General features: G+C 41.4%; 1 protein-coding gene across 1 annotated transcript; it reads left to right on the forward strand.

Moving 5' to 3' along the window:
- The first annotated feature begins 228 nt into the window (after positions 1–228).
- Positions 229–1,544, forward strand: LOC123513346 (kinesin-like protein KIF28P). The gene is made up of 3 exons (XM_045270481.1): positions 229–651; positions 1,039–1,221; positions 1,348–1,544. The coding sequence occupies exons 2-3, from the start codon at positions 1,122–1,124 to the stop codon at positions 1,542–1,544; spliced, it is 297 nt and encodes a 98-aa protein (XP_045126416.1). The 5' UTR covers positions 229–651; positions 1,039–1,121.
- Positions 1,545–12,103: the final 10,559 nt, after the last annotated feature.

A 12,103-nucleotide genomic window follows, 5' to 3' on the forward strand; every position in this document is an offset into this window, starting at 1 on the left:
GAGAGAGAGAGAGAGAGAGAGAGAGAGAGAGAGAAAGGGCACGTCATTCTTACGCTAATCTGGAATATAAAACTAAGATTATCAGTTATACTATAATTTGGACTCAGAAGTATTCACGATATCGATTAACTACTAACTCAGAAAAAATGTCATCGGATAGCTGCTATAATCTGATGGCGTTAGCGTGATGATCTGTGACGGTAACGACCACCTATGGTTATTGCTCTCATTGTTGTCATCAAAATCACATTCTGGTTATTTCTGCTGGTCATTATTATCATCCTCTTGGAGTCATCATTATCAACTTTTCTTTTCTCTTCATCATTCATCATCATTAGCTTGGCCTCTTCTCATCATCACCATCTTTTCCTTCTCTTCATCATCAATATCATCATCTTCCTTTTCATCATTACCATTATCTTTTTTCTTCTTCCCTTTATCATCCTCATTACATTTTCCTGTTCATCACCATTAAGAACTGTCACTATAAATGCTAAGCTTTCTTCGCCTTTTGACAGAACACGGTGTACAATGATCTGGGAGGTGGAGTCTTAGCAAACGCCTGGGCTTGTTATAACTCCACACTGTTCGCTTATGGGCAGACAGGCTCGGGAAAATCTTGGTCTGTCATTGGATATGGATCCAATAAAGGTAAAAAATAAAAAAGTCCACATTTCATAGGTGTTTTCAGATGTTTCTCCTCAAAATTTTGGATGAACCTTTTGACTGCATTCTTTGGAGACTGTCACCTTTTTTTTTTTTTTTTTTTTTTTTTTTTATTCTTTTTGTTGCCCTTAACCATAGATAGTTGTTGAGTTGTTGAAAGCCTGCATGGTTCTCTTAAAAGTTCTGCATATCCATCACGTGAAATCAAAAGAATGTTACAATTTCATGAAATTGATCGTCAATGTATCCTGATTCTTGAAAGTGAGAGAAAGAAATGAATGGAAAACAGATGGATGGACAAAGAAAGAAACATACAACACAGTGTAAAGAAAGGAAAAAAAAACAATAAAAAATCTATTCCTAAACTTTCAGGAATCGTGCCATTGTTCTGTAACGATTTATTTAATGGCATCACACAAAACACAGAGGAGAAGGAGTTTGAAGTGAGGTTCAGCATGTTGGAGATCTACAATGAGGTAGTTCATGACCTGCTCAACCCCACCAAGAGCAAGAAAGGCCTCAAGGTCCGCCAACACCCGAAGAAAGGCTTCTATGGTAAGTACTATTGTGACGACAGGAACTGATGAATGTCAATAGAATCGTTTAATCGTACTCATATCTCAAGGTAAAATGTGTCCCAGCATTGAAGGGTAAATCACACCCAAACAACCTTCTGAACAGCTGAAGGCCTCAAGCTGGCTCTGGTCACCAACTACAACGAAATTGAGCAGAAGATGAACGAGGGCACCGTCAACCGCACCATCGCCTCCACCAACATGAACGCCACCTCATCCCGCGCCCACACCATCGTTGGCATCACCGTCATACAGAAATTCAAAACAATGCTGGACAAGAAACAGCAAAGCAGGCCGTTGTGAACTTGGTGGATCTGGCTGGCAGTGTGTGTGTGTGTGTGTGTGTGTGTGTGTGTGTGTGTGTGTGTGTGTGTGTGTGTAATTACCTAGTTGTATTTACATAGTTGTATTGTAAAGGGTTCGAGAGGGGCTCATAGTGTCCTGTCTCCATATCTCCACTGATCTAATATTTCTTTAAAGCTATGTATATTATGTGCTGTAACAACTTCATCACTCAATGTATTCCATTTTTCCACCGTTCTATGTGGAGAACTTTATTTTCCAATAACTTACACACACTGCCTCTTCCTGATCTTCTTTGCATGTTCTCTTGTCCTTCCAGCTTCATCTGCCACCAACACCAGGTCTTGCTTGTCTATCTTTTCAACGTCGTTAACTATTTTATAAATTGTTATTACGAGGAGGTAGTAGACACCTACCGAAACGATAATTTACTCCCAGCGAGGTCTAATAGCACTAGTTCAGGGAGTGCTGTGAACTTTCCATTAAAGCTAGTTGTGATCTCACTGAACGTTTCCCTTTGTGTCTCACAACTCAAGGGGGCAGTCACAGCCTGCCCTCCAAAGATAACTCTCCTTCACACAAAACTACATGCACTTATCACACACACATACACACCCTTCCCTTAAAATTCAAAATTCAAAATGGCGACTCCAAATCCATCCTCGGAGTCCCGTTCTGGGGAAGGGACCAGAAATGTCCCCAGGTCGGACTGCTCTCTTGCTGGCGACCCAAAATGTCTTGACACCTCCCTCGACTTTTTCGTCATTAACTTCGCAGTCTTAGATCTAATTTTCAATCTGTAGAACACCACCTCTCCTTCACTATACCTCATCTTCTTTTCCTCACCGAAATACAGCTGTCTGAGGCAACTGACAGTAACCCTTTCTCTGTTCCCTTCTACTTTCTCTATCCTCATTCTCGCTCCAAAGTTGGATGTTGCGTCTATGTGCGCTATGACTTAACTTGCTCTCTTGCCCACGCTCTCGAATCTTTTGAGTTTTCCACCATCTGGCTTAGACTTGATAGTCACTACCAAATTTATCTGTGCTGTCTATCTCTCCCCTAACTCCTCTGACTATAGTAAATTCTTTGACTATTTGACTTCCAAAGTGGAGCACATCTGTCCCTCTACCCTTTCATAGAGATCTCCATTTTTTAAGATTTCAATGTTCACCACCAGCTTTGGCTTTCCTCTCCTTCATTGACCATCCTGGTGAACTAGCCTTTAACTTTGCTATCCTCCGTGACCTAGAGCAACTGGTGCAGCACCCTACTCGTATTCCTGACCGTCTTGGAGATACACCCAACATTCTTGATTTTTTCCTTACCTCTAATCCTTCTGCTTATGCTGTTACCCTATCTTCTCCGTCGGGCTCCTCCGATCACAATCTCATTTCTGTATCTTGTCCTATTTCTCCAATTCCTCCTCAGGATCACCCAAAATGGAGGTCACTCTGGCGTTTTGCCTCTGCCAGTTGGGGGGATGTGAGGATCGAGGTATTATGCTGATTTTCCTTGGAATGATTACTGCTTCTGTGTCAGAGACCCATCTCTATGTGCATAAAAGAGGTGATAGTGTCTAGCATGGAGGCGTACATTCCTCATTCTTTTCTCAACCGTCTAAACCTTGGTTTAACACAACCTGTTCTTGTGTTATACATGATAAAGAGGTTGCCCACAAAAGGTACTTGAGCCTTCCATCTTCTGAATCTCATGCACTTTATATTTCTGCTCAGAATCATGCCAAGTCTGTTCTTCAACTTGCCAAGCACTCTTTCATAAATAGAAAATGTCAAAATCTTTCAAACTCAAACTCCACTCGTGACTCCTGACATCTGTCCAAAAACATTTCCAATAACTTTATCTCTTCATCTTTCCCTCCTTTATTTCATCCTGATGGCACCACTGCCATCTCTTCTGTTTCTAAAGCTGAACTCTTCTCTCAAACCTTTGGTAACAACTCCACCTTGGATGATCCTGGGATTATTCCTCCCTCTCCTCCTCCCTCTGACTTTTTCATGCCTACAATTAAAGTTCTTCGTAATGATGTTTTCCATGCCCTTACTGGCCTAAACCCTCGGAAGGCACCTGATGGGGTCCCTCCTATTGTTCTCAAAACTGTGCTTCAGTGCTTGCACCTTGCTTGGCCAAACTCTTTCAACTATGTCTATCGACTTCTACCTTTCCTTCTTGCTGGAAGTTGGCTTACAATCAGCCTGTTATAAAAAAGGGTGACCGTTCTCATCCCACAAACTACCGTTCTATAGTCTCTTGCTTGTCTAAAGTTTTTTAATCAATCCTCAATAGGAAGATTCTTAAACATCTATCACTTCACAATCTTCTATCTGATCGCCAGTATAGCTTCCATCAAGGTCGCTCTACTGGTGATCTTCTGGTGTTCCTTACTGAGTCTTAGTCATCCTCTTTTAGAGATTTCGGTGAAACTTTTGCTGTCACGTTAGACATACCAAAAGCTTTTGATAGAGTCTGGCACAAAGCTTTAATTTCAAGACTGCACTCTTACGGTTTCTATCCTTCTTTCTGCAACTTTATCTCAAGTTTCCTTTCGTTCTATTGCAGCCGTGGTAGACGGCCACTGTTCTTCTCTTAAATTTATTAACAGTGGTGTTCCTCAGGGTTCTGTCCTATCACCCACTCTCCTTCTATCATTCATTAATGATCTTCTCAGCCAAACTTCTTGCCCTATCCAATCCTACGCTGATGATACTTACATATTTCCACGTTCTTTCAGAGACGATCATGAAGTTATCAGATCACGCAGGGACGCCAGAGAACGTCTGACTTCTGATCTTTCTAAGATTTCCGATTGGGGCAGAAAAAAATTAGTAGTTTTCAATGCCTCAAAAACTCAATTCCTCCATCTATCAACTCGAAACAATCTTCCAGACAACTAAACCCTCTTCTTCAGTGACACTCAACTGTCTCCCTCTTCCACACTGAATATCCTCGGTCTGTCCTTTGCTCATAATCTTAACTGGAAACTTCACATCTCATCTCTTGCTAAAACTGCTTCTATGAAGTTAGGCGTTCTGCGGCGTCTCCGCCAATTTTTCTCGCCCCTTCAACTGCTAACTCTGTACAAGGGCCTTATCCATCCTTGTGCTCTTCGCATGTTTGAGGGCGTTCTGCTCACACAGCTTTATTAGAGAGGGTGGAATCAAAAACTTTTCGTCTCATCAACTCCCCTCTTCTAACTGACTGTCTTCAGCCTCTTTCTCACTGCCGAAATGTTGCATCTCTTTCTGTCTTTTGTCACTATTTTCATGCTAACTTCTCTACTAATCTTGCTAACTGCATGCTTCCCTCCTCCTGCGGCCTCATTGCACAAGGCTTTCTTCTTCCTCTCATCCCTATTCTGTCCAACTCTCTAATACAAGAGTCAACCAGTATTCTTAATCATTCATACCTTTCTCTGGTAAACTCTGGAACTCTCAGCCTGCTTCTGTTGTTCCACCTTCCTATGACTTGACTTCCTTTAAGAGGAGGTCTCAAGTAATTTGTCCCTAAATTTTGGTTAACTCTCTTGACTTTTAAGGAACTGGCAACCAAGTGGGCCTTTTATCCCATTTTTGTTGCCCTTGATCAGTTGCCCCTCCTTCATAAAAAAATGATCTAATCTTTCCCTGCAGTCTCTCGGCATTCCTTTTATTAGTTTGCTCTTAATCAACCTGTCCTGAGACGGCACGTCATCAGCATCGGTCCTTACGGTAACCAAAGCTAGTTTACATTTCAACCTTGTCATAAACTCGATGGGGTCGTCCTTCACCGAATATTTTAAATCATTCAGAGAATCAAATAACCTTTCCTCATTCTGGTCCGTGAGCTCCTTTGTAAGATATTGCTTAAATTGTGCCCAGGTTACTTCCTTCTCCACTACCGTTTGCACCAGTAAAGCTAATGGGGCTTCCACACGCATTTTAACTATCTGTTGCCTCTCTCTATTATCTATTGAGCAACTTTCCACCTGTGAGAAAAAAAAAAACAGCTAACCGGCCAACTCCTACTCCACTCAAGTGACGCAGTTCAAGGACGGGGATGTCACGGGGCTTCATGAGGCATTTAACAGGGACACTCGCAGGCCTCTCCCTGTTCTCTCTAACTTCCTGCAACAAATCGTAGACACAATCACGCAAGGCATCTACCTTCATCTCTAAGTTATTTACTGGTTCTGCACCTGACGGACTTACGCTCGTTATCTGGTTAACTACCGTATCATCTTCGGTTTTAACTACTGGTTCATTTTCCTTTTTAGGCGTCCACTCCGCCCTTAAGCTCAGAAAATCCGCCAACTCATCCATAACGAAAGAAAAAATACCTGACAACTTGTCACAAACTGAACAAAATGAAAATTGGGTGAACAGTGGCTTTCTGTTTCACCAAAACACAACTTAAATTCTCATTATAAAAACAACGTACCTTCCTGTGGAGACAAGAAGCTAATCACACCAAAATATCAAGGCATAAGAAAACAACTTATTGAAAAAAACATGCCAGAACATATGAGCCAAATGGGAAATGTAAAAAAAAAAAAATTACCCCTAAACTGAAAAAAAAAAAATAAATAAAAATTTTGGTCTCCTCCCCTAGCTTATCCGCGCGGATAAACTAGAGGTGGGAGGGTAGCAAGGGGGACCGACACGGCGCCAACTACCACCCAAAGGTAATTACTTGTGGGGGGAGTGTGGGGGCCCCCCGTGCTACCGCCGAACCACCAACAAAACATCATGGGGGAAGGGACGAACACCTAACTCTCACTGTTCCCCTTCCTCTTTCCTGCCGCTGTGACTCCATACTGGCTACTCGAAACATGAGAAAAAAATAAATAAATAAAAAATAAAAAATAAACGGAGGAGAAACACCACTTCAATACTAAACAAGGGGATAAGCACTGATTACTCGTCTCTACGGAGAGTTACGTGGGTCGATGTGCCTATATAAAACACATCTAAACCGCTGCCACCATCTATACTGAACCTTCGTGAGGCTCAGTCTCTTGTACTGGGCCTACGTGAAGCTTAGGCCGAGTAAGGGAGCAAAGAAAGATGTAACGAATCCAAGGGGGGGGTGATGAACACACCAAGCTTAACTAAATCGACCCTTTAATTCAATAACAACTCATCACAGTCAGATAACTTCCTACCTAGCCTACCTATAAGACGGGAGACCTATGGGGGGGAAACCGTGGGTAACTCAGCTGTAGATGAGAGGGCGTGAGGGTGCGTGTGGTGGCGTCCCGAGAGGTAAAATGGCGGCCCGTCCTCGCGGCGTCCTGCTCTCTCTCTCTCTCTCTCTCTCTCTCTGCCTGGTTGGGCCTGCTGTGCTGGAAGTGGCAGAAGGTTCCACAGGAACGGTGCTCGAGACGAGAGCGGGTGATGTTCTGAGGGTGACGCCACCACGCTTATTATTATCATTATTTCATTATTATTATACAAGAGAGATCGAAGTGTTTAGGTTTGTTTGAGTGACGCCTCCGCTGGTGTAGTTACGGAGTTCTATACCACTTAATAATTATCTGTACCAATGGGAGGAATCGCCATACATGCATTGTCAATGCAAGTTCAACTTGTTGACGTTGTTTGTGTAGGAATAATTGCAAACAATATAGTACATTTCAATAACTTTATTAGTGAATCGTACATAATACATATATAGGTGTATTTTGTGAAATTAACATTGACATTGTGTAGGAATAATTGCAAACAGTACAGTACATTTCAATAACTTTATTAATGAATTTCGGACATAATACATATAGGTACATCTTGAAAAAACAAACAAACAAAAGATTTCCAATAAAAGTACAATATGAAATAAATATAAAACTATGAGTAATATACAAAATCACATTTCCATATCACAGTCCGTTCCGTATAATGTAATTTGATAAACAAAAGAAAAATGATAAATAATAATCTAATCACATTTCCATATCACAGTATACTTTCCTTATAATGTTATGTAAAGCCGTATAAGTCATCATTAATGAAATTAATTTTCTTTGACTTTTGCGTATAGCTTGTGCAATTCATATAATTTACATAATTGCACAAGCTATACGCACTGATGTGTGTTGCATATTTTAATACTTTTTGATCCACGGCTATTTATATAGTATGTAGTGCAGCTTTACCGTGCATTTTTATTTAGGAACAAAATCATGTTTACGTTTGTATCTTTGATGTTGCTTCGCCTGTGTGAGATGAGTTCTCCTGCTTTGGAAAATAGTCTCTCTGATGGAACAGATGACGCTGATGTGCAAAGGAATCTTTTAGCCAGGTCACTAAGTTTGGGGAAATACATATCATGTTCTTTCCACCATGCCAGCGGGTCTCCATCCCTAGAAATATGGTTCTCTTCGAAATACCTCTTCAGCTCGATGCGAGGTCCTGTTGATAGCTGAGAGGTTGTCTGTACAATTTTTTCCGACTCTGTATCAAAGGTGTTCCAGTAGGGTGTTTTACATGACTTTTGAGCGAGAACCTGCTGGGCTGCTGGAAGTACCGCTGTTGTTGTACTTGAGCCTCATCTGATGCCTTGGTTTGCATGAGGTTTATCAGACGATCTTCTGTATGTCTGGCAAGACTTTTATCTGCAAAAGGTATCTTTTTGAAGCGCGGGTCTAAAAGAGTGGCAGCTCCAAGGCAGAGAGCACTTTCAAGGCAAGGGAATCTCTTTGACATCTGTTGCTTTAGTTCAATGCCTAGAGGATTAGATGAGTACCTCTGTTGAGCCTCACTGCCGTTGCTTGCATTCATATAGGCTTGCATTCCTCTTACAATTGGTATGACCTTCGAAAGTGAAACGAATTTCTCTGCTGACATCTCTTTTGTTAGTTCCTTGAAAGGTTCCAGTATTACCACAGTATTCTGAATCAGCTCAAGCTCTTCACTGGTGGTACACATGTCATTTTTGCCGAGAAGGCAAAGTGTAGTTGTTATGAGTTCGCTTTGGTTTTCAAAGCGCTCTAGCATGTCAAATGTTGAGTTCCACCTCGTCTCAACATCCTGAATCAGTTTTTTTGTTGGCACATTGCTCTGCTCTTGAAGTTGTCGCAATTTATCAGAAGCTTTTACGCTATGATGGAAAAATGTCACAATTCTTTTTACCTTTTCTTTTACTTGTTGGACTTCGTCTGTGTTCTTTAGAGAATCTTGCACAACCAAATTTAGGGTGTGTGCAAAGCATGGGACGTGGCGAAGTTTCATTAAATTTACTGCTGCGCTCATATTAGCTGCATTATCAGTCACGACTGCAATTACCTTATGTAATATGTCCCATTCATTACAGATGCGTGTTATCTCTTCTGCAATATTTTCTTTGGTGTGACTGTTAGTCATTCTTGCCGTGGCCAAGACGACAGACCTTAAAGTCCACTCTGGGGAAATGAAATGGGCTGTTACTGTAATGTACCCCATGGTTTGTCTGGAAGTCCATATATCTGTTGTGAGTGATATGTAGTTGGAAGTGGATAATTCCTTCTTGACTTTCTCTGATTCATTTTTGTACAGTAGTGGAAGAAGTGTTCTCGTTAGTTCTCTCCTACTTGGCAATTCATATCGTGGATTCAAACCATGTGAATAATCTGTGAATCCTTCATTTTCCACAATAGTGAGTGGTTGCATGTCCTTTACTATCATTCTTAAGAGAAGATGGTCTAATTCTTTCTTCTTGTTTGAATCTTTTTTATAGACTTGTGTCTTACTTATAGCTTCCATTAGAGTGGGCTGAACTGTTGATGTGGATGGTGTATCTAACCCTGCAGCAGTTGCTTGATGTTCAGAGTCTTCTTTTAGGTCTGCATATTCCAAAGGGTGTTTAGTGCGTATGTGTTTCATCATTGATGACGTGCCGCCGGTGTACTTGAGTGTGTCTTTACACACTAGACAAACAACAGTGTTAGGCTCAACTTGATCCATATAGGTCCATACAGGAGCCTTCCTACTTCTTTTAGTTGCCATGGCGTACTAAATCGCTTCTTTATTGATAGAAAGAATTGTAAAACAAAGAAATGTGGCAGTGAGACGACGAAAATGGTGTTATAAGTGTGGAAAAGAATTGTCGGTGACAGCAACTTTTGCGTGATTTTCGTAGTGACCTCACTTTCAGCTAAATTTCTGAAAACACCGAATCCATTTTCGGAAAAGTAATATTGGTTTTAGGTAAAGGGGATGTTATACTCTTTTGCCGAAATATTTGTAAGTACTTATCTTTATTACATCGAAAGTTCATATACGTGCTGATGAACAGCACGGGTTCCCCCCCTGAAAGCTTTGACTCGACTGAGGCGTCGGGGAGAGTGAAGGTATATATGTGGCCACTAAAATTGTGACGTCACGAGCTCGCGACCAATCATTTGCGCAGGAAATGATAAGCCGCATGATGGCAACATCCATGAAAGCCAATCACAGCCTTTTCTTGCCCACAGCCTCTCGGAAAGTCTCGAGGCGTTAGAGGTTCCATTGGCTTCCAAAGAACCGGTTCCACAAGCAGAGAACCGGTTCCCTAGTTCTCTCGACGGAATCGCCGGAACCGGTTCCGGAACCGGTTTCTGCCTGTCTCTACATACGACTACTAGAGGTGAAGACATTTTCAATGAAGTCTCATTGTTTTTTGAGAAAGAAGGACTGTCTTGGAATAATGTATGTGCATGCACAACTGACGGAGCACCAGCAATGCTTGGTCGTCGATCAGGATTTCGAGGAAGAGTGAATCAGGTGAATCCTGAAACCAAGCATCTTCATTGCATGCTTCATAGATATGCCCTGGCATCCAAAACTCTCCACCTGATTTAAAATTAGTCCTGGATGATGTTGTGCACATGGTAAATGCCATCAAGTCAAGCGCCCTAAATACAAGACTGTTTTCCCTTCTGTGCCAAGAGTTTGGAAGTGATGAAGAAGTGTTGCTCCTTCACACTGAGGTTCGCTGGCTGTCGAGGGGGAATGTGGTATCAAGAGTAGAATCACTAAAGGAGGAGCTCACTGAATTCTTCAAATGTGACAACAAGGCAAAGTCACTTGAGTTCACCAAGAAATTGTCAGACAGCCAGTGGCTTCAGAAGCTGGCCTACCTGAGTGACATATTCTTACGCCTCAACTCATTTAACTTATCCCTCCAAGGCCGTTTTGCCACAGTGAATGATTTCATGGACAAACTTAGGTCACTGACCATGAAGCTGGAGCTTTGGGAAGGAAGGTCAAAGATGGAAATCTTAGCATGTTTGAACACCTTGGTGAGGCACTTGATAAAAGTCAAAACACTGGAAAACAAGATGTGATGCAACTTGTGCAATCACATCTAGCTTCTCTGTGGATGGAGCTGCAGTCTTACTTCCCCGAATTGAGTGAATTGGAATCAAAATTGATTAGAAACCCTTTCATTGTGAATGTGCACCTTCTCCCAGATAACATGCAAGAGGAGTTCTTAGAGTTGGTAAACGACTCTGTTGCAAAAGATGCATTTGAAACACTTTCCCTAACCAAATTCTGGGCTAAAATGAGTGAGATTTACCCTGTTGTATCTAAAGTAGTTCTGAACTCTTTGTTGATGTTCCCTAGTACTTATCTGTGTGAGCAAGGATTTTCAACGCTGTTGAACATGAAAACCAAACATCGATCACGGCTTAATGTGAAACATGACCTACGATTGTGCCTGTCTAATACTGCTCCTCGAATTGAAAAACTTGTTTGTAACAGACAGGCACAGCCTTCACACTGAAGTTCAGTAATGGTTGATAAAGGAAATATTGTTTCATTTCTGCATGTGTAGTATCACTGTAAAATACTTGGAATATTCATGTTTCATCTCAATAAAGTAATAAAAATTTGAATAATTTCATAATATCCTATGTTGTACCATTGTACATTGAGTTAGTTACTAAATTACCATTTTGTTCGATGTCAGATTACCGGGGGGTACTGGTAAATGGTCTTATATCTCAGGGGGTACTTGACGGGAAAAAGGTTGAGAACCCCTGCCCTACAGGGACTCCCTATATAAGAATTCCTAGCTACACATATGAAAGGGAAGATGAGGATTTGGACTAAATAAATACCCTAATAGTGGGTAATAATCCCACTCCACTACTGCTACTCGGTACATTATCATGAACCATTATTAGCACTCCTCTTCCTCCCCCTTAATCCTTCCTGTCTCTCCTCTAGCTATTATATCCCTCCTCTTTAAAGTTACCATGGATCTGCTCTCTTAGTTTTGTTTCAACGATGCACATTACATTCGGCTTTTCTCTTTCAAATAATCCCTAACATCCAAGATACTTGATAACAACCCATCTATATTAGTATAAGTCACTCTTAATTTCTTGCCTCCTCCACTACCTCCTCTTTCTTCTGTACATACCACTTCTTTAGTCTCAAATCCAGAACCCTCCAGTAAAAATTCTTCTTCTCCATCTCTGTCCTTTTCTCTTTCTTTCCTTACCTTCACTTTTTAGCACTTTCTCCTTTTCCCTCTCCATAGGTTCATATCTCTTTTTATCCATATATCCTTGTGTTTACTATCACCGGCCAGCTTCCCTT

This window comes from Portunus trituberculatus, chromosome 35, assembly GCF_017591435.1.
Source record: "Portunus trituberculatus isolate SZX2019 chromosome 35, ASM1759143v1, whole genome shotgun sequence".
NCBI lineage: Eukaryota > Metazoa > Arthropoda > Malacostraca > Decapoda > Portunidae > Portunus > Portunus trituberculatus.